Source organism: Odocoileus virginianus, unplaced genomic scaffold, assembly GCF_023699985.2.
Source record: "Odocoileus virginianus isolate 20LAN1187 ecotype Illinois unplaced genomic scaffold, Ovbor_1.2 Unplaced_Scaffold_16, whole genome shotgun sequence".
NCBI classification, from domain to species: Eukaryota; Metazoa; Chordata; class Mammalia; order Artiodactyla; family Cervidae; genus Odocoileus; species Odocoileus virginianus.
Genome location: NW_027224278.1, coordinates 502,990 through 530,535, shown reverse-complemented (window position 1 = coordinate 530,535; position 27,546 = coordinate 502,990). Strand labels below are relative to the sequence as shown.

At 41.1% G+C, this 27,546-nt stretch overlaps 1 protein-coding gene and 1 pseudogene across 2 annotated transcripts in view; both read left to right on the top strand.

Moving 5' to 3' along the window:
- Positions 1 to 27,546, top strand: part of VBP1 (VHL binding protein 1) — a 68,363-nt gene that overhangs the window by 21,736 nt on the left and 19,081 nt on the right. Inside the window, exons 9-14 of one of the 2 annotated variants that reach the window (XM_020889545.2) lie at positions 968 to 1,047; positions 1,832 to 1,908; positions 5,928 to 6,011; positions 6,119 to 6,149; positions 10,702 to 10,828; positions 19,954 to 20,061. In XM_020889545.2, the coding sequence (XP_020745204.1) occupies positions 968 to 1,047; positions 1,832 to 1,908; positions 5,928 to 6,011; positions 6,119 to 6,149; positions 10,702 to 10,828; positions 19,954 to 20,061 (507 nt within the window). Of the gene's footprint in view, positions 1 to 967; positions 1,048 to 1,831; positions 1,909 to 5,927; positions 6,012 to 6,118; positions 6,150 to 10,701; positions 10,829 to 19,953; positions 20,062 to 24,983; positions 25,161 to 27,546 lie in introns of those variants that run through there. The other variant, XM_020889546.2, reaches the window with a different exon arrangement.
- Positions 15,528 to 17,438, top strand: LOC110134860 (ADP-ribosylation factor-like protein 2-binding protein pseudogene; annotated as a pseudogene).

Genomic DNA, 27,546 nt, shown 5'->3' with positions numbered 1-27,546 from the left:
AGCAGTTACTGTATGCCAAACACTGAGATTCATCAGTGAACAGACAGACAAAATTGCTGTCTTTTTCAGTTCAGTTCAGTTCAGTCACTCAGTCGTGTCTGACTCTTTGCGACCCCGTGGACTGCAGCATGCCAGGCCTCCCTGTCCATCACCAACTCCCGGAATTTACTCAAACTCATGTCCATCAAGTCAGTGATGCCATCCAACCATCTCATCTCTGTCGCCCCCTTCTCCTCCTGCCTTCAATCTTTCCCAGCATCAGGGTCTTTTCCAATGAGTCATCTCCGCATCAGGTGCGAAGTATTGGAGTTTCAGCTTCAACATCAGTCCCTTAGAGTTTTATATTTTACTGCACAGAGACAGGCAATAAACATACACAGAATGAAACCTATAATTTCAAGGATGATAATTGCCATGAAGAAAAAGAAAAGGTGGTGATGGTAAAGAGATTGTTGGTAGGTACTGTTTTCTCTAGGACACCCAAGGAAATCCTGGTTGAGGAGGTGACATTCCAGGGGAGACTGGAGACCATGAATGAGCTTCTCTGTTCCCTGCTGTGTTTCTATGTCTCTCTGTTTTCTTCTCACCTCCTCTCCCTCTTCACCACTAGGCTTAATGTTTTACTGAAATTTATCTAATAATCTAGTGACTCATGAAAGAACCATAAGTAATGAAGAATTTCAAGCCCAGTGTCTTTTCCAAAGGAGACAGATATTTTAGCAGCTGTTTGATCATCTTAAGAGACTTTTTTGTTCTTTCTTTAAAAAGGTATGTAAAAGCATAGTCTGAAAATCTGATTTCATACCAAGGTGCTACTTTTAAGAATGAATTTACTTGTAGCAATGATTTTACTTTAATCATTTGCAGGACAGGTGTCCTAATTGTTTTTCAGAATCTTCTCATGATATAGGAGAGTCTGATTTTGCTAATAACTATCAAAAAACAACTTTTTCCTAATTATTTTTAGGCACCCTACAGTTTACTTGAAGCACTAAAACAGCATTTGGCTTCTCTGAAGAACAAACATGATATTCTACCTTCTTATGGGTAAGTTGATAAATCTCATAATATAGATAAATTTTGTTTTCATCTAAATAATTTGTCTCAGTTTAGCAACATCTGATTGACTAAAGAAATTTTGGGCTTTAAATATGGTGAAATAGTATACAGCCATTTTTAATGATAATATGGAATAGAGGTTTTCAGTCTTTTGTGGGATTCCATACACTTCACAGTGTCGTTTGCTTCCCAGAGGAACATCTTTTCTTATACTGAGTGATTCTCAAAGTCATAAGTTGGCCCTAGAAGAACCTTTCTTTGAAGAATTCGATTTCTTACCTTAGGGACTCTGCTAGGGAGAATTAACTGTTGTGGATGATTATTTAATGGTATGGCAAACTGTTTATCCACAAACATACATGTACTCCTCTACATACATACAAATTGAATAATATAAACTTTGAGGTGCATCACTTCAAAATATTCACATTAGCTATTTCTGAGTAGAATAATTATGGTTGATTTCAGCTTCCTGTTTTGTCCTTTTCAGCATTGTTCAAGATTTCTATCAGGGTCATATATTATTCATTCAGTCCACTTTTTAAGGTTATGTTAATTATATTTGATTTACACTATCAACCTCTACTAGACCAGTCTGTTGGCTATTAATTTTCTCTTTATTATAGGTGGGTATGTAGTTAGTATATAATAAGATGGATAGATTGATGGGTGGATAGATGAATAAATGAAAGAAATGCAGGCTCAGCCAGGTAGGATATTTGTATCTCTCTTGATTGCCTAGTATGACTCATTTTTCCTGTGATCTCTCTAGCATGCAGCGTGCATTGATTCCCTCCATACCAAACAATCCATTTGTGACAAACTCAGCAAGCAAAGTCTGGTTTTCAGGTGATATGACTCTGTTCTATGATTATGTCAGTGATAATTGAGGGCAGGATTAGAATATTTAATTCTTTAATTCCCTAACCGCTTACTATATCTGTTGCCTCTTCCTAAAGCAATCTTTGACCTAGCAACTTCATTTCTAGGAAGTTATCCCATATATATTCATAGTTGTGAAATGTCATATAAACAAGGATATACCTTACAATATTGCAATAACAAAATGACCCTCTATAAGGGGCACTGGAATGGAATGACCTCCAACATGTATTGTAAAATGCATGTATTTTCTATTGTTCAATAGAAAATGAGCAAGGTGGGAAACAGCGTATAGGATGCTACTGCTTATTCTTTTTAAAAACAAAAAAGAAAGCACATATATTTCTTTAATTTCTTAAAGAACATTTCTGGAAGGATATCTGAGAAGTGAATAAAATGGAAAGGGATGGGTGGGTAAGTCTTCACTGTATCCCTTTTTGTAATTTCTGAATTTTGTACCTGCAAATACTACTTAGAAGGCAAGTGTTAAAAAGTAAACACATGATACATACATAAATCAAGTGTGATGTCTGTACATGGAGCAAGTTTTGCTTACCAGGTAAGTCCAAAGGTTAGTTAGCCTTATACTCAGTGAGTATGCAAGATACAACTCAGACCAGCTCACAGGAGCCCAATTGCTATTGTCTTGGGAAATCTGGAAGCTAGTTAATGACATAGTGGTAACTTGAAATCGGCTGTGATGGAAGCATTTATACCACAGAAATAAATGGACAGACGTTACAAAACAGGCCTTTTCCTAGAGAGCTGGTTGTTGTACACTTACTGGTACATAACTGCACATGATCAGCCATATCCTGTTTCTTTTTTAATGGCTGATTGTATTTCAGTGATTTTACTTGGCCCTCTATGCTAGACAAAAATTCCTGTAGTTATGAGCTATACCCTCATGAGGTTTATATGTATTAAAATTTGCTTGCTCTTAATTTAACTTGAAGACTTAAACTGTCTATTTTAAATGATGTTTTTTATTTTTCTTTTGTATATATTTTCTCAATGGACACACTTTCTGCATTTTCAATGGGTGACTTTGACCAAAACTATGATGAACGTAAGTCCTTTGAGTAATACTATATATATAGTAAACATTTGCTCCATTTCCAAAAGAAGGACTTTTCTGAGGCCCTGTGGTTTGGGAATCATTAGTGCTTTTAAGAAGTTTAAACGTAAAACTGTTAGTCACTCAGTCATTGTCTGACTCTTTGCGACCCCATGGACTGCAGCATGCCAGGCTTCCCTGTCCATCACCAACTCCTGGAGCTTGCTCAAACTCATGTCCATTGAGTTGGTGATGCCATCCAACCATCTCATCCTCTGTCATCCCCTTCTCCTCCTGCCTTCAATCTTTCCCAGCATCAGGGTCTTTTCAAATGAGTCAGTTCTTCCCATCAAGTGGCCAAAGTATTGGAGTTTCAGCTTCAACATCAGTCCTTCCAATGAATATTCAGGACTGATCTCCTTTAGGATGGACTGGTTTGATCTCCTTGCAGTCCAAAGGACTCTCAAGAGTCTTCTCCAACACCACAGTTCAAAAGCATCAATTCTTTGGTGCTCAGCTTTCTTTATAGTCCAACTCTCACATCCATACATGACTACTGAAAAAACCATAGCTTTGACTAGATGGACCTTTGTCAGCAAAGTAATGTCTGCCTGAGTACCAACAGCCCAAAACTGGCTTCTGGTGATCTCTGCCCATGCTGTCTTGAGCACTTAGCCTTGGTTGCCTAATGCTCGTTGCTTGAGCCAGTTGTATTGTAAACCCTGTGGCCAGCTGAAACTACTTTTCCTCTTCAGTCACTGTGAAATAAAAATACTAGATGACCTCATCCAAGCCAATGGCCTTATATACCATTTACATGATAAGAACTCCCAGCTGCAGCCACTGCTCCTGAACTCCAGGTTTGTATATCCAAGCGTCCATTCTGTGGTAGTACTTGAACATCTAGTAGGGTTCCCAAACTCCATGAGTCCAAAACTAAGCTTTTGACCCTTGACCCCAAGCCTCCTTTATCTATGGTTTTCCCCCACGTCAAGTTAATGGCAAATAGTGACTCATTTCTTCTAGGAAGAATGTGACTAGGACCAATGCAACTCAGGCTTGGAGTCATCTTGATTCCTTTCTTTCTGTCACACACCCACATCCAATACATGAGGGAACGTTTTGACTTTACCTTCAAAACATATGTAAAAGCTGACCATGTGTTACTTACTATCTCTGGTGCTACCATTGTAGTCAGAGTTACCATTACCTACACTACTGCAAGGGCTTTCTGCTTCTACCCTTGCCCTCTGCAGTCCATTCTTTACATGCCAATCAGAATGATCCCATTAAAATACAGGTCAGAGAGATTCAGTTCAGTTCAGTTCAGTCACTCAGTCGTGTCCGACTCTTTGTGACCCCATGAACTGTAGCACTCCAGGCTTCCTTGTCCTTCACATCTCCCGGAGTTTACTCAAACTCATGTCCATTGAGTTGGTGATGCCATCTAACCATCTCATCCTCTGTCGTCCCCTTCTCCTCCTGCCTTCAATCTTTCCTAACATCAGGGTCTTTTCAAATGAGTCAGCTCTTTGCATCAGGTGGCCAAAGCATTGGAGTTTCAGCTTCAGCATCAGTCCTTCCAATGAACACCCAGGACTGATCTCCTTGTAGTCAGAGAGATTATGTCTGTTCAAATCCCTCCAGTGACTTTCCCATCTCAGAGATGGTAGCCTCAGAGTGAAGACAAATTCCTTACAAACCCCTTCATCACCTTCCGACTCTGACCACTTTGACTCCAGATACACTGGAGACACTGTTTATCAAATACAACAATCACAGTGTTTCTTCAGAGCTGTTCATGATGCTCCTTCTGGTGGATCCACATGGGTCACTCTTTACAAGCTTCAGGTCTTTATGTAAAAGTCTCCTTCTCCGTGAGCCATTCCTGTCTAAAATTTAAATGACCACTCTCTCACCAACATATCATATTCCTTTCCCTGCTATTTTTTCCTTAGCACTTTTTACCATCTAACATGTTATGTGGGCTTCCCTGGTAGCTCAGCTGGTAAAGAATCTGCCTGCAATGCAGGAGACCCCAGTTCGATTCCTGGGTTGGAAAGATCCCCTGGAGAAGGGATAGGCTACCCACTCCAGTATTCTTGGGCTTCCCTGGTGGCTCAGCTGGTAAAGAATCTGCCTGCAATGCAGGGAGACCTGGGTTCAATCCCTGGGTTCAGAAGATCCCCTGGAGGAGGTGATGGCAACCCACTCCAGTATTCTAGCCTGGATAATTCTATGGACTGTATAGTCAGTCCATGGGGTCACTAAGAGTCAGACACGACTGAGTGACTTGCACTTTAACATGTTATGTACTTCATCTTGGTTATTGTTGGTCTCCAACGGAACGTAAGCTAAATGAAGGCAGATATTTTTATCTTCTTTATTCACAGCTGTATCTTTAGCACCTAGTACAGTGTCTAGCACATAACAAGTGCTCAATTTAAATTTAACAAATAATTTTAAATGACCTTATTTATACTAATTAGCCTAGTAATTTAAAGTCCTGTTACTTTGTAATGGGAAGGTATGCTGCTGCTGCTAAGTTGCTTCAGTCATGTCCGACTCTGTGTGACCCTATAGACGGCAGCCCATCAGGCTTCTCCGACCCCCGGATTTTCCAGGCAAGAACGCTGGAGTGGGTTGCCATTTCCTTCTCCAATGCATGAAAGTGAAAAGTGAAAGTGAAGTCACTCAGTCGTATCCGACTCTTGGCGACCCCATGGACTGCAGCCTACCAGGCTCCTCCGTCCATGGGATTTTCCAGGCAAGAGTACTAGAGTGGGTTGCCATTGCCTTCTCCGAATGGGAAGGTATAGATATAGATATATCACTATTGTATTGATGGAAATTTGGTTTAGGTTTTCGTTTGATTCTTATTTTCAGATTCTTTTCTCTGCTATATTATAACCAACATTGCCTTCACAAGCCCGCAAACGTTTTGAAGCCAGAGGGCAAAATGAAAAAGTCATAGCAAATGACCTGGATGGTTCAGTTGTTGGCCTTGTAGAAAGTAAGCATCTATTTTTAAACTAATATTTTGTATATATATTTATATGCATTTTAATAGGAGTATTTACATTAAAATAATGTGAAATTTGTGTTTGTTTTATAAAACAGATCTTAACTTTGGAGAAAGTGCAGCTAACAGGTGAGTTATTTTTTAAAAAGACAGCCAGTAAATACATGTTAGAGGAAGGGACTGATGAGCGTAGCACCTAGAAAAAAAGGTTATTTTTTACTTTGATTTAACCCTTCAAAGTAGGGTTTGTCTGAAGGCTTTTCTTTGGCTAAGCATGTTTTAAATATTGGCATTCTTCGTAGTTCTTTGTATTCTTGGTTATTTTCTTAGTTTATAGTAGAAACTGTAGTAAATGAGTGATACTTATTTTTTTTACTTTATTAAACAAAGGCAATAAAATGCCAGTTGGAGCTCCTCAGCATTGTAAGGTAATTAGTATTACTTCAGTGAGTGATTCCCTACATTTTTTGCCAAAAATTGCCATAAAAAGCAAACAAAAAAAAATAGGCAAATGGAAATCAAAGGAAGGCCGAACTGATAATATTAACAAGAAATGGTGTAGAATGTAAGGTTAAAAGCACTCAACAGAATAAGACACTATTTCAGGAGATATAACAGTCTTAGTAGTGTATGGACAAAACTTAATACTTAAAGAAAAAGCTATTGGAAATGCGTGGGGAGCTTGAAAAGTATGGTTCTACTGGGTAGTTTCAATGACTTCTTTCATTGTTGGACAAATCTTGTAGACAAAACATAAGGACATATCTGAATTTAAATACCTAATAAATACCTAATAAATAAATAAGAAACCTAAGTTCATATGCACACACACACATGCACACACACACACACACTGTTCATTTTCTTCCAAGGAATCCCAAAGAAAATCTTAAAAAAAAACAAAGAATTTTATGGGCTACATTTTATCATAATCCAATAAAATTATAACTAATTAATGAAAAGTTGACCATGAAAATCTGAATTAATCAGTAATTATTTTGCAAGAATTAATGTGAATTGCAGGACACATTGGGCTTCCCTGGTGACGCAGATGGTAAAGAATCCGCCTGCAGTCTGCAATGTGGGAGACCTGGGTTCGATCCCTGGGTTGGGAAGATCCCCTGAGGAGGAGCATGGCAACCCACTCCAGTATTCTTGCCTGAAGAATCCCCATGGACAGAGGAGCCTGGTGGGCTATAGTCCACAGGTCGCAAAGAGTCAGACATGACTGAGCAACTAAGCATAGAACACAATCCTTTTGCCAAACAGGAAATCAAAAGGGAAGTTACCAAGTATCTTTGTCATTCAGTCGCTAAGTTGTGTCCAACTCTTTGCAACCCCATGGACTGTCCTTCACTATCTCCTGGAGTTTGCTCAAACTCATGTCCATTGAGTCGGTGATGCCATCCAACCGTCTCATCCTCTGTCACCCCCTTCTCCTCCCACCTTCAGTCTTTCCCAGCATCAGCATCTTTTCCAATGAGTCAGCTCTTCACATCAGGTGGCCAAAGTATTGGAGCTTCAGCTTCAGCATCAGTCCTTCCAATGAGTATTCAGGGTTCATTTCCTTTAGGATGGACTGGTTTGATCTTGCCAGTCTAAGGGACTCTCAAGAGTCTTCTCCAGCACCACCATCTGAAAGCATCAATTCTTCAAAGCGCTCAGCCTTTTTTATGGTCCAGCTCTGACATCCATACATGACTCCTGGGAAAAACCATTGCTTTGAGTATATGGACCTTTGATGGCAAAGTTATGTTTCTGCCTTTTAATACGCTGTTTAGTTCTGGAGGTCATGAAAAAGAGAACTTCATATCAGAGTTAATGGGGCAATATGAAAGCTGAACAGGAAAAAAAATCATCATTGTTAAAAAAGATAATAAGAACTTAGATTTATCTTAAGAAAAATCATCTAAATTAATAAAACTATATTAGGAAGATAAAATTTATAAAGATAAAATCTTAAATTAATAAAATTGCAGGAACAATAAATCTGAAACATTGATTTAAAGTCCAATAAAATAAGCTCCTCTGATTAAACTGAAAGGAGAATGTATGCAAGATGAGGAATAAGAGGGCTGATATAACCACAGATGTTGGAGAGATTAAAACAATTATACATCAATAGTTTGTGCAACTGTTTGGTAACAACATATTTGAAAATCTAAAGGAAATTGATGGTTTTCCAAATTAAATATAATGACAGAATTCATCCAAGAAGAAGCAGAAACATGCATAGGCCCATTGTCACATGAAGTTGAGCTTTATCTATCCTTAAAGAGTAGACAATTTCAATTCCAGGCTATTGAAAAGAGGGGCGATCTACAATACAGTCTAGAAAATGACATAAGTTTAATGTATTAGTTGCTCAGTCATGTCCGACTCTTTGCAGCCCCATGGACTGTAGCCCGCCAGGCTCCTCTGTCCGTAGGATTCTCCAGGCAAGAGTACTGGAGTGGGTTGCCATTTCCTCTGCCAGGGGATCGTCCTGACCCAGGGATTGAACTCAGGTCTACCTGCATTACAGGTGGATTCTTTAACATCTGAGCCACCAGGGAAGTCTGTAACTTTAATATGAAAGCCCAGTAAAGATAGAGCAAAGAACGGAAACTGCTGACTAAGCTCGCTTATTAATTATAGATACCAGAATTGTACATAAAATATTCACAAATAAAATCCAGGAATATATTTTAAAATTCCACAATTTCTGCTGCTTCTTTGAGTGTGCACATGAAATACTCTGTCTAGAATGGTGGTCGTGTAGGGGGTATAATGGAAAGTGGACAGCCCTGGGACATGTTTTGGAGGTAGAGTTGATTATAATTGCTATCAGAGGTAAGGAAATAAGGGGGATCAAGCTCTCAAGGAAATATAAGGGATAGATTCAGACACCCAAAAGTTAAAAAAAAGAATTGCCTACCAAGCACCTTTGCTCAGAAAGATCCCACAGTGTGTGCTCCAACAAAACAGTGGTTTTCTTAAATTAAGAAAGAGGAACACATGGGTTTCAGGGAAACAGAGAGCCCTACTTAAAGAGGTGGAGGGAATTCCCAATATAACAGTGGAAGTCCAAGGGTTGTATTCACTTGTACAGAAGCCAATTTGGAATGGAACAGAAGGATGTAGACAGATCTCCAGGAAAAAATCAAAATGACATATTATTTGGTGCTAACATTTGTTTCCTCTGAGCCAGATATTGTTCATGCTAAGTATTTTGCACATGATGACTCAATCTTTCTACTTGGGAAAGTTATTATTTCCACTCGATTATAAGCTCCATGAAAGCAAATAGTTCCATCTGTTTTATATATGTCAGACACTAAGGATGCTGCCTGGCACCTACTAGATATTGAATGGGTATTTGTAGAATGAATGCAATGAATCCACATTTAACATACGCAGAAACTGAGATACACAGATTCTGTTAACTTCTCCAACGTACAGATATGAAATGACTGAAATGGAATTTGAACCCAGGCAGTCTTGCTCTAGAGTTGGGGCCTGTATTGTGAAGATATAGCGGGGTGAAAGGGGAAGACATAGTAGCATAAACATCTTCTTTAGGATTATGGAATTAAATATCATAAGGAAAAAAATAGCTGCTTTTGTGAGGACTGGTGTTTTTGGTTTTAGATCTTTTAGCACTATTTGGTTTTTTAAACTCTGGATCACTTGGATAAAAACTAAATTTTAATAAGTCAGATGATGAATACAGAATAAAGATGAGCTTGTAGAGATAAGAAACATGTCTTAGATTTATAACTAAAGTGTATGCAGAATAGATTATTACATAATTTGGTAGAGGAGTTGAAATAGATGAAGTAAACAGGGATAATAACCTTTACCAGTGATATAGAATATGGGCTTCTAGGCTTGCCACTAATTGACTGTAAGACTTTGAGCAAGGTATTTGCCCTCTCTGAGAGTCTGTCTCCTCATCCATAAAATGAGACTTTATGATACCTACTTCACATAGTTATTATGAAAATTAAATATTTAAGATTGTGAAAACACTTAACACAGAGCCTAGTAAGAGTTCAATAAGAGTTTGTTTCCTTTTGGTTGTATTTATTCTCTTATTTATACAAAATAGTACACATTACATTATTTATTCTCTTAATAATGCTAATTATATGAACCATAGTTTATCCTAATTTTATAAATAAGGAAAGAGTTTAAGTTGTTTAGTCAAGGTTACACAGCTCTAATACTTTGGCACCTGGTACAAAGAGCCAACTCGTTGGGGAAAGACCCTGATGCTGGGAAAGATTGAGGGCAGGAGAAGAGGATGACAAAGGATGAGATGGCTGGATGGCATCACTGACTCAATGGACATGAGTTTGAGCAAATTCCAGGAGATACTGAAGGACAGGGAAGTCTGGTATGCTGCAGTCCATGGGGTTGCAAAGAGTTGGACATGACTTAGCGACAGAAATAAAATTTTAAAACATAAATAAAATAAAATAAAAACTAAGCTGAAATATGTAGCTTTGTAATGATACCTTAATTTCATGTAGAAAATAGCCACGGTCTTTTATTTTTTAGCTTTTTTACTGGTTCCTTCCTATTATCGCTTACCTATTGATTAGCATAAACATTGTCTCAAAGGCTATGTCTTGACTAGATGTTTACATGGTAGACTTGTCATCTCCCAATGTGAGCTGATTTATCAATTGCCCTTTAGATCTGACGTGAATTGGTGTCAACCCTCAGAGATGGAAATGACCAGTGAAATGAACTGGCAGTTGAGTAACTGCACCTGCATATCAACCATCTGGGACCCAGTTTCTATTCCTTCCATCTCCTACATGGTAACGTTTGTGATGTATTATTACCGTCTTTCTTTTTTGATATATACATGTGGCATATACATTTGTATCAGGGAAGTAGGTTAAGCAAGAAATGTCTTCTCTCTCTCTCTCTCCTTTTTTTTTTTTTTAATTTGCTCATGCTGCATGGCTTTTGGGATCTTATTTCCCCACCCAGGGATTGAACCTGGGCCCTCAGCAGTGAAAGCACTGAGTCCTAACCACTGGACTGGCGCTCCTAGAAATGTTTTCTTTTTCATCATTTTTTTTAAAGACTTTATTAAATGCCATACATTGACATGAATCAGCCATGGGTGTACATGTGTTCCCCATCCTGAACCCCCCTCCCACCTCCTACCCCATCCCATCTATGTATTCTGCTAACATTTGCTATAGACAGGTTGAGCTCACTCTTCCTCTCTTTGTGGAAGAGTGGATTCCATGATGGGGAGAAAGCTACAGAGTTCCCCAGCTTTGCTCCACATTTCTTGAGCATCTATCAGGCATTTAGGCAGTGGGCTGGCAGGTCAAGATACAGAGGCTGCAAGGGTAGATAGACATGTCATCAATTAGAGGCATTGACTATTCCAAGTGGAATGAACACTTGACAGGGTGTATGGGTTACTTTGATAAAGAATTTGAACATAAGGGAAAAGGAGATGAGGTGGATTGACAGTAACTGGTTGGCAAATGGAAACTTGGTGGGTTATTCTGGGAACTCGGAGTAGTTTAGCATGGCCATACTGTCGTGGATGATGAGTGCAACAAGAAATAAAGCTCGAGCTTAAAGAAATACTGGATCTTGTAGGAACTTGTATAGGAATTTAGGCTTTGTTATATAAGCAGTGAGGAACCAAAGCTACCACACAGTCCTTTTTACAGTTTTGAAAGACTAGTCTGGGAGGAGAGTGGAAGATGATTAGTACGGAAATAAGACACAGATCAGCGAAGTCAATTAGAAGTCTTTTCAAGTCATCCAGGCCAGAGATCTAGAATGATCTGGTCTAGAATGCTAGAATGTTGGCAGTAGATCTAAAGAAAGAATTTTGAGAAGCTCGATCTGCAGATAGGATTGATAGGAGCTACTGATAAGTTGAAGGTTGAAATATGGGTCCCCAATAAATTATCTGCAAATATAAAATTCAAACAACTCCAGGAAACAAGATTTGTTAAGTTTGCAGCAAACACTTTTGGTCACAGAACTGTACTTGAACTATAGTGAGGCTACAGTCATTATTTATGTTACCAAGTGTAAATATTCATATGTGAATTTGGCATTTGCATTTTGGTACAAAAATAAATATTAGTGTGTTTCATTACAGGGTGCTATTTCAGTCCCTGTGGGGTATTACTAACATGTTCTATGTGTAAAACATTCCGAACTCCAAAACACATCTGGCCCCAAGGACTTAAATGATGTGCACCTGCTATTTTTGCACAATTTTGCTTTAAAACTTAATTGCTCCAATGATATAACGAACTGCACATTCACTCTGAGTACATAGTAACTTTGTTCTCCTTGCATGCAGCAGAGCTGCATTTAGGAACGAGAATTTTGATAGGATTTTGGAAGAAGTAATTTTGAAATGTACTGAGCAAATGTGTGGCTATGCACCTAGGAAGAGTTTAGCAAGAAAGTTTGGGGTTTTGAGGGTGAAAAAAAATCACAAAATGAAGAAGCAACATGATGTGGGCCAAATTTATGTTCATTAAGATATTAATAGCCCCTGTGATTCTGATGAAAAATACATAGTCATCAGAATCATAGCTGTTGCATCATTTTTTTCAAAAATTTTGCTGTTTCATTTTGAGAAGTTTGATTATGATTTTTGCCTTGGCATGGATATGCAGGGCAGGGTATTCTGTTCAGGTTCATGCAACTTGAGTCTTCAGTTTTGTCTTCTCTCAAACTTGGAACATTTCCTGCCATTATTACTGCACTGATTCTCTTCCCTTTCCGAGACTCTAATAACACAAATATTAGAGCTTTAGATGTTATCCCAGCTGGTCCTTGAGGCTCTGTTTGGTTCTTTAAATCTCTCTCTTTCTTTCTGTTTTGCAGAATGAGTGATTTGTATTCATCCATCTAAAGTTTCACTGAATCTTTCTTTTTTCATCTCCCTTCTGATAATTAGTCATTCCATTGGGTATTTTTATTCCAGTTAATTATATTTTTCAGTTCTGAAGGTTCTGTTTGGCCTTTCTCTGTATCTTCTATTTCTTGGCTGATGCTTTCTATTTTAATTTTTGTTTCAAGTGGTCATGATTACTCATGCAAGCATTTGTGTACTAGCCACTTTAAAAGTCTTTGTCAGGTAATTCCATCATCTATGTCATGACTACTAATGGTTTTTTCCCATGGAAGTTGAGATTTTCATGGTTCTTCATGTGCCAACTAATTTTGGATTTTATCCTGGATTTTTAAATTATTTTTAAAAATTTATTTTAATTGGACGCTAATTACAAGATTGTAGTCGTTTTTGCCATACATTGACATGAATCAGCCATGGGTGTACGTGTATCCTGGATGTTTTGACTGTTAATTTAAAAGACCCTAGGTCTGGCCAAATTATGGAGAATGTTGATATCTGTGCTTTAGCAGACACTGACCTGGTTCAGTTTACGCTACACCTTCCAGCCCACTTCTCTGACCTGTGGTCCCAGTGGCTGCTCAGTTTCTATAGCCTTTGTTCTGCTGTTCCTGTCTGTCCTGCATGTACTCCAGATTCAGCAATCAACCTGGGACCTGGGCTTTGGTCTCTCCGGGGGCTTAGTAATCAAAGTCTTTGGTGTGTTCATTAAGAGCCCATTCACTCACGTACAGGAGTGGGAAGGGGGCTGATGAACCCAGGAGTTCATACTAGCTTCCCCAAGCTTCTCTGTCTCTGTGATTGAAACACGTTTCCAACTAGTGGTAGGACAGAGAGAGAATTGAAAAATATTTTCTGTCACCCGGTTCACGAAGCCACAGCTCCACCTAATGGAGAAGAAAGTTCCTTTCGCTCATATATTCGGCTCTTTTTTAATTTTTTTTTTTTTTTAAGTTTGGGCTTCCCTGGTGACTCAGACCACACACAGGTTTGATCCCTGTGTCAGGAGATCCCCTGGAGAAGGGAATGGCTTCCCACTCCAGTACTCTTGCCTGGAGAATCCCATGGACAGAGGAGCCTGGTGGGCTACAGTCCGTGGGTCACACAGAGTGGGACATGACTGAGCAACACTTTCACTTTCATATTGTCACCTTAGTTCTCTTTTTTGTTGGTTTTTCCAATTTTAAACTTTATATAAATTGAATCATACTGTACATATTCTTTTGTGACCTTCTTGCAATCAGTAAGTATTATGTTCGGTTCACAGTCGCTCAGTTCTGTCAGACTCTTTGAAACCCCATGGACTGCAGTAGCCAGGCTTCCCTGTCCATCACCAACTCCCAGAGTTTACTCAAATTCATGTCCATTGAGTTGGTGATGCCATCCAACCATCTAATCCTCTGTCATCCCCTTCTCCTCCTGCCTTCAATCTTTCCCAGCATCAGAGTCTTTCCCAATGAGTCAGTTCTTTGCATCAGGTGGCCACAGTATTGGAGTTTCAGCTTCAGCATCAGTGCTTCCAATGAATATTCAGGACTGATTTCCTTTAGGATGACTGATTTGATCTCCTTACAGTCCAAGGGACTCTCAAGAGTCTTCTCCAACACCACAGTTCAAAAGCATCAGTTCTTCAGTGCTCAGCTTTCTTTATAGTCCAACTCTCACATCCATACATGACTACTACTGGAAAAACCATAGCTTTGACTATATGGACCTTTGTCGGCAAAGTAATGTCTCTCTGCTTTTTAATATGCTGTCTAGGTTGGTCATAGGTTTTCTTCCAAGGAGCAAGCGTCTTTTAATTTCATGGCTGCAGTCACCATCTGCAGTGATTTTGGAGCCCAAGAAAATAAAATCTGTCACTGTTTCCACTGTTTCCCATCTATTTGCCATGAAGTGATGGGACCAAATTTGGAAAACTCAGCAGTGGCCACAGGACTGGAAAAGGTCAATTTTCATTCCAATCCCAAAGAAGGACAATGCCAAAAATGTTCAAACTACCACACAATTGCACTCATCTCACATGCTAGCAAAGCAATGCTCAAAATTCTCCAAGCTAGGCTTCAACAATATGTGAACCGAGAACTTCCAGATGTTCAAACTGGATTTAGAAAAGGCAGAGGAACAAGAGATCAAATTGCCAACATCCGTTGGATCATATAAAAAGCAAGAGAATACCAGAAAAACATCTACTTATGCTTTATTGATTACGCCAAAGCCTTTGTGTAGATCACAACAAACTGTGGGAAATTCTTAAAGAGATGGGAATACCAGATCACCTTACCTGCCTCCTGAGAAATCTGTATGCAGGTCAAGAAGCAACAGTTAAAACCAGACATGGAACAACAGACTGGTTCCAAATTGGGAAAGGAGTACATCAAGGCTGTATATTGTCACCTGCTTATTTAACTTATATGCAGAGTACATCATGCGAAATGCCAGGCTGGATGAAGCACAAGCTGGAATCAAGATTGCCAGGAGAAATATCAATAACCTCAGATATGCAGATGACACCACCCTTATGGCAGAAAGTGAAGAGGAACTAAAGAGCCTCTTGATGAAAGTGAAAGAGCAGAGTGAAAAAGTTGGTTTAAAACTCAACGTTCGGCTGGGAGTCTCGTCCGGCGTGTGGCCGCAGCCGGGGAGCCTGAGGCCGGGGCGTCGCACGCAGGCGCTACCCGCCTGGGCTGTGAGCCGGCCGCGGCCTCGGCGGCGAGGCCTCCCGGATGCCGGTTGGAGCTCTGCGGTGCAGAGCAGAGGCTGCGCCCGGGCCGCAGGCAAGGGTAGAAGGCCAACGGGTCCGCTCTCCGACGCGCGGTGGACGCGGCGGCGGCGGCGATGGACGCCCTAGAGGAAGAGAGCTTCGCGCTGTCCTTCTCTTCCGCCTCTGATGCAGAATTTGATGCTGTGGTTGGATGTTTAGAGGACATTATCATGGATGATGAGTTCCAGTTATTACAGAGGAATTTCATGGACAAGTACTACCAGGAGTTTGAAGACACGGAAGAGAATAAGCTTACCTACACACCTATTTTTAATGAATACATTTCTTTGGTAGAAAAGTATATAGAAGAACAGCTGTTGGAGCGGATTCCTGGATTTAACATGGCGGCTTTCACTACAACTTTACAGCACCATAAAGATGAAGTGGCCGGTGACATTTTTGACATGCTCCTCACATTTACGGATTTTCTGGCTTTTAAAGAAATGTTTCTGGACTACCGAGCAGAAAAAGAAGGCCGGGGACTGGACTTGAGCAGTGGTTTAGTGGTGACGTCACTGTGCAAATCATCTTCTGTGCCAGCCTCCCAGAACAATCTGCGGCCCTAGGTCTCACCTTCAGGCTCCGGGCTCTTCCTGGACGTCACCAGCTCAATAGACTGGGAGAGGCTTTGGCTAATGATGTCAGAAGAATACATTTTGGAAAGACTGACTCTTCTGCAACTCTTCATTAATGTTAAGTATTGATGGGTCAGAAGACAAATTACCTGACCTTTCTGGCACAAGACATTCTTGGTTTTGGTAACCCTAGTACTCCTCCCCGAGTAGACCCCTCTCTCAGGCTTCGGAGTCTGGCTCCTGCAGCAAACCCGAGTCCAGCATTCTACCTGGGATGCCTGTCCCCAGCATTCATGTCAGGGTGTCTGTGTTGGGAAAATTTACCATCATCAACCCTTGGCCCAGCAGGCCTCACATGTCCCAGGAGGCTTTTCATGCACCCACAGCTGATCACGGTTTGAGTCCTACAGCCTCAGTGGGGGTTTTGACTGGGAGTATTTATCTAGGAGTTAACTGCAGCTAGCTGCCCATCTCAAGATTTCTGAAAATCCTACCATCACAGCTAGTAGGAATCAACTTAGAGATTTCCTTTACCTAAAAGCTACATGTGAAAATCAAATCCTAGTCTTACATGTGCAGTCTTTTTACCACTGTCTTCTACAGGTCCAGATGTAGTCCCATTGTTTTCATAACCCTCGTTTGTGCGTTTTTGAAAAAATATTTTTATAGATGAATACTCAGGCTAACCTAGTGGATACAATCTTGGAACTTCCATGATTACCCACTTCAAGATCAAAGTATTATATGCTGTGTGCTTTTTAGCTGTTAGTGCTATGAAAGCTAAAATGCTTTCTACCTTGGTCCATTTTACTGGGTGCCAGTGAATGTATGCTGGAAGTAGTCTAAAATATATCCTTTTCTTAGAGCATGTTCGCGTTTGTGCAGGTTTGCTTAAAACCCTTTCTGTGTAAATCAGCTCCTTAGGTTTGGGGTAGGAGCTCTGCACTTCCTTCTTGGCTGTCAAAATAATCCTACCAAGATAGTGTTCCATGGTCTAGCTTAGCACAAGTAGGAGATAGCAAACAGCTTTACTGGTCATCTGCTTAGATTCAGTACATTGTCTTACTATAGTGTTGGATGGGACATTACTGGCCGGAAAACATGGGTGAAAGGAAAAATGTAGTAGTTCAATTCCAATGTGTATTTAGTTTTTTTTTTATTTTTAAAGTAAAAATAGGAATCTCTACTAAAAAAAAATAAATAAATAAAACTCAATGTTCAAAAAACTAAGATCATGGCATCCGATGCCATCACTTCATGGCAAATAGATGGGGAAACAATGGAAATAGTGACAGTTTTTATTTACTTGGGATCCAAAATCAATGCAGATGATGACTGCAGCCATGAAATTAAAAGACACTTGCTCTTTGGAAGAAAAGCTATGACCAACCCTAGATAGCATATTAAAAAGCAGAGACATTACTTTGCCGACAAAGGTCCGTCTAGTCAAAGGTATGGTTTTTCCAGTAGTCATGTATGGATGTGAGAGTTGGACTATAAAGAAAGCTGAGCGCTGAAGAATTGATGCTTTTAAACTGTGGTGTTGGAGAAGACTCTTGAGAGTCCCTTAGTCCATCCTAAAGGAAATCAGTCCTGAATATTCATTGGAAGGACTGATGTTGAAGTTGAAACTCCAATATTTGGCCACCTGATGTGAAGAACTGACTCATTTGAAAAGACCCTGATGCTGGGAAAGACTGAAGGTGGGAGGAGAAGGGGACGACTGAGGATGAGATGGTTGGATGGCATCACCAACTTAATGGACATGAATTTGAGTAAACTCTGGAAGTTGGTGATGGACAGGGAAGCCTGGTGTGCTGCAGTCGATGGGGTTGCAAAGAGTCAGACACGACTGAGCGACTGAACTGAACTGAATTGAATACAAGTAATGGAAACTCTGAAGTCCCTTAGCCCACACAACCTCACAACCAATTCGCTCATGCTTTTACTGTTGGTATCAGTTTGGAACAATGTTTAAAAGGTGGGAAAGTATAGAGGATAACAAGCATCCATGCTTCAACATTCTAAATTACTAAATGTTAACATTTTGTCATAATTTTTCCAGATCATTTCTTTTTTATTTTTTTCCAGATCATTTCTTAATGAAATTTTACAAGTAAGACCAAACTCTCCTTGGCTCATCCCTTTTCCCAATCACCCTCCACCACTCCAGAGACAATGACTATGGTGAATTTTCTGTATAACCTTTCAGAACATTTTCATTCTTTTACTAAGGAAAAATATGTAGTACTCTTCTACATGATTTTAGAAAATTGATTATAATTGGTATTATTTTGTATTTATGTTTTTGAGATCTGCATTTATGTTTTGAGATATTATGTTTTATAGATTGGTACATATTAACTATATATATATAAATGCTCAATGATATTTCACATAGGAATATATTACAATTTAGTGCTTTATTTTATACCTTTACTGAAAAATTATACCTTTACTGAAAAATTCCTTAAAAGAGTTCTCAAATATGCTATGTAACTACTTCTTTTCTTTTCCTTTTGTTCTTTTTTTGAAATTTAAATCAAAATTTTTATTGGAATATAGTTGATTTACAATGTTGTGTTAGTTTCTGGTGTATAGCAAAGTGAATCTGTTATACATATACATATATCCATTCCTTTTTAGACTCTTTTCTCAGTTAGGTTGTTACATAACACTGAGCAGAGTTCTCTGTGCTATACAGTAGGTCCTTTTTGGTTATCTATTTTAAATACAGCACTGTGTACATGACCATCCCAAACTCCCTAAGTATCCTTCCCCCAGTCCACCCCCCTCCAGCAATCATAAGTTCCTTCTCTAAGTCTATGAGTCTGTTTCTGTTTTGTAAATAAGTCCATTTGTATCATATTTTTAGATCCCACCTCAGTCACAAGTAACCCCCATGTTACCACATCCCTTCTACTTCATGGCTGTGTGTCATCTTTTCCTTTTTCTTCCTTGGAGATTTTTCAACAACCTCTTCAGTGCCAGTATATGTTGCTTCTTTAGAAGCATCAGAGCACTTGGTTTGTAAACTAGTGATATTTTATTGTCCTTGAATGCACAAAACGCTGTCAGCATCTGAGCAAAATACTTGAAATTCTAGTTCCCCATCCATGTTTATCTCCAAGGTCTGCCACGACTCAACTGGCATCTTCTCATGTTTAAGGATGGAGGCATTTTCTCTTTTTTTCATATCTGACATTTAGCATTTTCAGTGGACATCATTTAAATGTAATATTTGCTCTAGAGCGGTTATTTGTACTCATGGTACTATTGTTTTTAGTTCAGTTCAATCTTTCAGTCGTGTCCAACTCTCTGCAACCCCATGAATAGCAGCACACCAGGCCTCCCTGTCCATCACCAACTCCCAGAGTTTACTCAAACTCACGTCCATTGAGTCGGTGATGCCATCCAACCATCTCATCCTCTGTCATCCCCTTCTCCTCCTGCCTTCAGTCTTTCCCAGAATCAGGGTCTTTTCAAATGAGTCAGTTCTTCGCATCAGGTGGCCAAAGTATTGGAGTTTCAGCTTCAACATCAGTCCTTCCAATGAACATTCAGGACTGATTTCCTTTAGGATGGACTGGTTGGATTTCCTTGTAGTCCAAGGGATTCTCAAGGGTCTTCTCCAACACCACCGAGTAATAACATAGTAATTAAGTTTTCCTTTGTTTTCTCTTCCATTTGAATTCACAGGTTCCAATTCCAATGAGACTCCCTTCCATGATGGCACCTCAATACATGAGTTACACTCAACCAAGCTTAAGGACCAGCAAGGCTTGTGCTGCATCCATAAGAAATAACGTATGTTTGAACTGTTGTTGTTTTGGCCCTTGGTAGACATGTGCAGGGGCTTCCCAGGTGGTGCCAGTGGTAAAGAATCCACCTGGCCAGTGCAGGAGACATAAGAGACATGGGTTTGATCCCTGGGTTGGGAAGATCCCTTGAAGGAGGGAATGGTTACCCACTCCAGTATTCTTGCCTGGAGAATTCCATGGACAGAGGAGCCTGGCAGGCTACAGTCCATAGGGTCGCAAAGAGTCAGACACGACTGAAGCGACTTAGCGTGCATGCAGACATGTGCAGTCACTGGATGCAAGACCAGTGTTAGAACAGAGTTTTGCAGTCTTTTGTGCACTGTTGTTTCTTCACAGAAGAAAAAGGAATTCTCACATTTTCAGCCTTCAATTTCAGTATAACAGTTTCAGCATTCTAACATTTTAAAAAGACAAAACTGTAAAAACCCAATCCTCTACAAAGTTGTGTGGTGAAACCTTGACCGAGTTCCAATATGTAATCAGCAAACCTTTTATTCATTCATTCAACAGACACAACTGAGAGCAGTGCTGAAGAGGTGGGTAGCTCAGTATGAAGGTTTTAGGCACACCTTTCTTAAGGAAGTGATACCTGAGTTGTATGCTCAGACTTAAAAATGGGTAGCCAGTCAAGGGAGTGGGGAAAGGATCTTCCAGACAAGCATATAAACAGATAGGAAAGCCAAAGCACCATGGGAGATCACAGGATGGAACAATTAATTCAGGGATAAAAGATTTCAGGGCACGCGTGCATGGCATTGCATAGAAAATGTTAAGGAGAATTGCGACTAGTGGAGGTATGCATGGTAGAAGTTTGACATTAGACGTAGAGAAAACAGCTTGAGCACAGAAGTGGAAGCAGGCAGTGGTAACATGGATGAGGTATAGCCAACCTCAGGAGCAAACGGGAGAGTGTCATGATCCAGGTGTTCATTGCCTCCGAGTATTGTTCTCTAGAAATCTTTACAAGGTTTCTACCTTCAGTCTTCAGACCATGCCCTGGGGGCCGCCTGGTTCCTGAAGGTTTTAAGCGGCCTGACAAATCTTCAAGCATCAGATAGTGAGCAGACTGACCTGAGTTTTATGTAAAAATATTTGTAGTTTATTTTATAACCACAAGGAAAAGTATGTGGGAACAATGAAAGATTTATATATCTGTCTGTCTTTCACAGACAAAAATCCATGTAGAAGTACCAAAGTGAAAACAATTCCAAATCAGAGGTCAAAACAAATGATGATCTCTCTGCAGCCTGAACTGAATCATCCACATCTTCCAAGTCAATAAACATTCATTTGGACAATCAACACCCTTGAGATTCTTCAGCTCATTGTTTTTGAAGTTATGCACTCTCTTGTTTTAATAATTATCCTGGAAACTTTACCCTGTAAAATTATTTTAAAAAAACAACCTAAAGTTAATATCTTAATCTCCTCTATTAAATAACACAAAGACCTTAGAATACTTTTAAACTACAAGGGCATTCCCTCCCAACTTACAGATGATGGTGGCCCAATATATTAGCCCTGTCCCAAATTTAAGGTGTTAGAGAGAAACGTTTTTGTTTACACTTGGAAATGTGTTCACAAATTCTTTGTTCACCATTCCTTCTTGCATTGGAACCATTTCCCTCTTCTTGAAGTACATGTTTTAGAAGTTTATTTAGTGTAGTTATACTGATGATAAACTCAGTTGTTATTGGAAAATGTAGTGCTTCATACTCATTATTTTAAAGTAAACTTTAAATTGATACACACATACAAACTCATTCTTGTTTGAATCTTTTTGTGGACAAATGTGGATCTATCTCTTGGGTAAATACCTAGGAGTAGAATGACAGGGTCATCAGGTAGGTGTTCATCTAAAATTAAAACTGCCAGAACTTCCCTGGTGGTCCACTGGTTAAGAATCTGCCTGCCAATGCAGGGGACGTGGGTTCAAGCCCTGGTCAGGGAACTCAAATCCCACAAGACATGAGGCAACTAATCCCATTCACCATAACTACAGATGCTCACGTGCCACAACTAGAGAAGTCTGTGCACCACAATGAAGACCCTGCATGACCAAAAAAATAACTTAAAACTGCCAAAAGTTGTTCAAAATTACTGTACCACTGTATTCCACCAGCAGTCTATGAGAATGCTATTGCTTCAAATTCTGGCCAAAAATGACTGCTGTTAGTATTTTAAAATTTGGCCATTCTGGTGGGTTTGTTAAGTCATATTTCACAGTGGTTTAATTTACCCTTCCCTGATGACTAAGCAACTTTTCATATACTTATTGGCCATTCCACCATCTCTTTTACTATGTGAAGCATTCAACTGTTTTTCCCATTTTAATGTTTTCCTTTGAGTTTCTTTTTCCCCCCTTTGGTTGCACCACATGGTTTGCAGTATCCTAGTTTCCCAACCAAGGATCGAACCTATGCTCCTTGTAGTGGAAGTGGAGAGTCCTAATCACTGGACAGCAAGGGAATTCGTATCTTTTATGTTTAGCTCTATGATCCATCTAAGCTACATTTTTGTGCTTGGTAACAGATAGGGGTAGAGGTTAACTTTTTCTATATAATTATCCAGTTGTTCTTGAAACATTTGGGAAAAACAAATTCGTTTCACCTTGCATTCTTAGAACATTTCTCAAAAACCAACCAACAACATATTTATGAGTTTGTATTAGCTTTTGTTTTGTTCCATTGATCCAAAGATCTATCCTTAGTTCAATAACACACTGTCTTGATTATCATAGTTTCCTGTAGGTCTCAAAATCAGGCAGTATTAGTCTTCTAGGTTTATGCATATTTTTCAAGATTGGTTCAGGTATTCAGGTGTTCTTTGAATTACATAAAACATTCCAATCAACTGATCAGTTTCTATGGGAAAAAAAAAAGGCCCCAGAGAACACGCTGCTTAGGACTACATTGACTCTCTAGTTCAATTTGGAGAAAACAGACATATAGACATCCTAACAATATCAGCCCTTCCCAATCATAAACGTGCTGGAGCTCTCAGGCATTCTTTAACTTCTGTCTTCTGATTTGGGGTTTTGAACAGTTAGTAGCACTTTTCATTATGTAGATAAAGACTACTACCAAGTATTTTATGTTTTTTAATTCTGCTGCTGCTGCTAAGTTGCTTCAGTCGTGTCCAACTCTGTGCGACCCCATAGACGGCAGCCCACCAGGCTCTGCCATCCCTGGGATTCTCCAGGCAAGAACACTGGAGTGGGTTGCCATTGCCTTCTCCGTTTTTAATTCTACCATAATAGTATTCTTTAATTCATTTTCTAAGTTTTGTCACTACTATATAAAGGCTCTCACTCTCATCCACCACCACCCATGTTCCAAGGCCTCAAGCCTTGCCACTGTCCCGAGTCCTCAGCCCCTTCCCAGTTGAGTCTTACTGCCCTGCCCACTTTCTCCACTCCTGGGGTACCAGCCATCCCCCCACCCACTTACCCCACCTCTAGTAGCGCCCTTTTTCCCTTCCTCCAAACTCCAGCAAACTCTGTCCTTCACCACTCAGTCCAGCTCAAAGCCCTGCCCACTTAGCCACTGAACAACAACAACTGCCTCTCTCTTTCCACGTCTTCATCCTGGCCTAGTTCCCTCACTCCTGTAGTCCTGCTGTATGCCAAGTACTTATTAGGTACACTACGCGAAAAGTGAAAGTGTTAGTCACTCAGTCGTGTCTGCCTCTTTGCAACCCCATGGACTGTAGCTGGTAGCCCGCCAGGCTTCTCCCTCCATGGAATTTTCCAGGCAAGAATACTGGAGGGGGTTGCCATTTCCTTGTCCACAGGATGTTCCTGACCGAGGGATTGAATCTATGCATTAAAGGCAGACTTCTTATGATCTGAACCAACAGGAAAACCCAGGTAGTCTATATACATAATCTCATTTAATCTTTACAACAGCCTTGTTGGTACCCATTGTCATTTTAATTTTTAAATAACTTAGATAGTGTCTTCACCTGTGCTCCTTTCCTACTCTGTGCAGGCAAGACAGAGACGTCCGTGTTTTTTGGTTGTGGTTTGGTCACCAAGTCACGTCTGACTCTGTGACCCCATGGACTGTAGTCCCACCAGGCTCCTCTGTCCATGGGATACTGGAGTGGGTTGCCATTTCCTTCTCCAGGGGATCTTCCCAACCCAGGGATCGAACCTATGTCTCCTGCATCTCCTGCGTTGGCAGGTGGATTCTTTACCCACTGAGCCACAAGGGAAGCCTGAGGCAGGAACCAACACGGTGCTTTGATGTCAGATAACGGGGGTGTAGTAGTGGATGAGCTTGGGGATTCCTTGGGTATAGAAACATCGGGAAAGTTCTTAGGATTTTGTATTAATATGTACAGTGTGAAGTTTTGAAAACGTTTGAGCTGGTGGTGAGAGACTGATCAAAGGTGGTTTTCGGTAAATTGTGATGCAACGGGTGGGGTATTTATTGGAATTAAACCACTGGGTCCACTCGGAAGCAGGCTCAAAACAAGCACCCTTCAGGGGCCAAAAAGCTCGAGAGGATCGTGGGCCCAGAATGTCACCGAGGCCCAAGTCCCGTGGTGGCGTCTAGGTCTCGAGTCTGCTTGAATTCGAGAAAGGATCGGGTAGCTTCGAAGGTTATTCTGGAGAGGACTGTTCCAGGCTGGCAGTGGAGTCTGTTCCAGCTTCTTCCAGGATTGTCAGCACCCTTCAGCCCGCCGCCCCACCAACAAAACCCCTGGAATCCCTTTTCCCAGGACTCGGTATTGGTCCTTCCCGCAGAGCCAGCCTCGCCCCCGCGGCCCTTCCACGCCTGTCACTCACCCGCGCAGCCAATTAGAACCCACCGATCGAGCGACTCTGCCGCGCGGGGGACGGGGCGGGTACTTCCTGTAAGCCAACGAACGCACAGACTTCTAGCCGGGCGGCGGGGCGCGGGCCCGCGGCTGTCAGCCGAGCCAATCACAGGCCCCCGGCTACAGGCGGCCCGCGAGGCACGTTAGTCGCGCGCTCGCTTTTCCAAAATGGCGGCCTCTAAGGACGGTTGTGGTGTGGGAGAAGTGGCCGCGGGCAACGGGAGGCGACTCCACCTGGGGATTCCTGAAGCGGTTTTTGTGGTAAGCGGCCAGTGGGTGCTTGATGCTACGCTGTTGTTCCCTTTCTTCCTGGCCCCTCACCCGGGCCTCGGTTGTTGGGGGGAGAGGCGTTGGGCCCAGTTACCTGGGAGGGGGTGCTCCGGCCTGGAGGGACTAAACTGGGGCGGGACCTGCCTGGGAGGGGCCTGCCGTTCGAGTAGGTCACAGGCGCAAAGGGGGCGCGGGGCCGGAGGACTCGGGGGCGGAGGCGGAGGCGGGACCGCTTTGAGGGACCGCCTTCCCCCGCCCTCCGCGGCCTTAGGTTCAGACCCCGCTTCCCGGAAGATGGGAGGAGGTGAGAAGCTGGAGCCTCAGCCTGGATTCCGGGGAGACCGAGGGGGACGGGGTAACGAAGCTGGGGCTCAGGTGTGAAGCTCTGAAATGACACCTCGGGTGTGGAAGGGCTGCGGCGGCCTTTGACCTCGGAAGAAGACCCCATGATGGGGGCGTCGGCCGGGAAAGCTCTCGAAGGCCTTGTGGAACCCTCTAGGCCATGGAGGCCTTAGCCCGCTAGTCGCGGGCGCTCACTAGAAGGTTGTCTAAGTGAAGACACTTGTAATCACTTTGAGGTACACGGTTCTAACAACGTAGAGAGTCAATTGGGTGAAGTTCACAGGGGAAGCCAGCAATGCCGTGTTGGAGGGTTCACTGAACCGGGAGACTAAACCAAGGCCAAACAGAAGCACGTAGAGGCTTTCAGTCCTGTCTCTCCATAAGGCTGTTCTCGAAATAGTGTTTGAGATGAGAACTAGTTGAGTGTTGAGAAAACCTGATGGTTGTTCCAGGCCAGTATCACCCATCTTTCTCCACTCAGTTCTGGCTGAACTGCTGTAAAACCTTAATGGAAATTTCTCCACCTTTTGCTTTGTCCCGATATTGTCTTATCTCCGCCTTTTTGAAAAAATTTGTTTATTTTAGTTGGAGGCTAATTACTTTACAATATTGTAGTGGTTTTTGCCGTACAGTGACATGAATCAGCCATGGATGTACATGTGTTCCCCATCCTGAACCCTCTCCCACCTCCCTCCCCATCCCATCCCTCAGGGTCGTCCCAGTGCACCAGCCCTGAGCATCCTGTCTCATACGTCAAACCTGGACTGGCTTTTTGTTGATGAGATCTTCCACCGTTCAGAAGACCCCTGTCTTTTATTTAGACCAGTTTTATATGCACTGTATGAATATTTGCATTGGCTGATTCAGTTTTGTCCTATTTTATTTTTTTTGTCCCTGAAATGTGCCATGTATTTCTTTCCGCTCATCTCCCAGCTAATCAACAAGAGACAAAATTTGTTGAATGTCAGGCACATTCCTAATGCTTTCACACAACTCAGTAAGAGGCAGGTACCGTTATTCTCATTTTGTAAATGTTCAAACTGAGGCCCAGAGCCCTTGAGTAATTTGCCCCAAGTCACACAATGTGTAAGTGAGTTATCCAAGTTCAAACTTGGTCAGTCTGTGGGCTCCAGACCTCTACTTCCATGCCATGCTCTGCTGCTGAGAGGAAAGTGAGGTAATCTTGCTCACTGGCATTTCCCCTGATCCTAGCACAGTGCCTGGCACACAGTAGAAACTCACAACTAAATGTCAGATTGAATTTCCATAGTGCCTTAAAATCCTGCATTCATGGTGCTCAACAAAGGATGGCTTCAGAAATCTAATTCAGGAAGATAAAGTTTATCAAGGGGCTATATAAAGTGTTATCTTAAAATGCATTTTCTCTAAAATGTTATGAGTTGCTTTTTGTAGACCTTTAAAATTTATATCAATATGATATATAAACAATCCAAATTTATATAAATATTTTATGTTCCCCAACTAATGGGAAATAGCATGGTATTTTAGAAAGAACGTTGGTTTCAAGACCAGAGTTTGAATCCTGCCTCTGCTTCCCAGTTGCTGCTTATCTTGAGCATATTGTTTTACAACTTTGAGCCCCTCTGTTTCTTTAACTGAAATAAGGATAACATTATTTACAGATTTCATCTGAGAAACAGAGAATGTGCTTTCAGTATTGCAAGTAGATACTTAATACATATTCATTTTGGTCATAAGAGGCAGTGTACCATAGTGGTTAGAAGTCAGACTGCCTTTTCCCCATTCCAGTTGGTACAGTAATTTTTTTCTTTCTCTGCTTTAATTGTTCTTTTCTCCCCTTGTCCATTGGTTGGCTGCTCCATCTCTCAACATCTAGTTCAGATATGACCTCTAGTTTTTCCTGACCACCACCCCAGGACAGAATTCTTGGTGCTTCCATCTGTTCCCTTAGCCATATCTAATGTTTGTTGAACACTTACTAGCCACTGTGTCCTCTTCTGAGTCTTTGACACCTGGTAACTCATTTAATCTCCTGTGGGGAAGAGGCACTTTT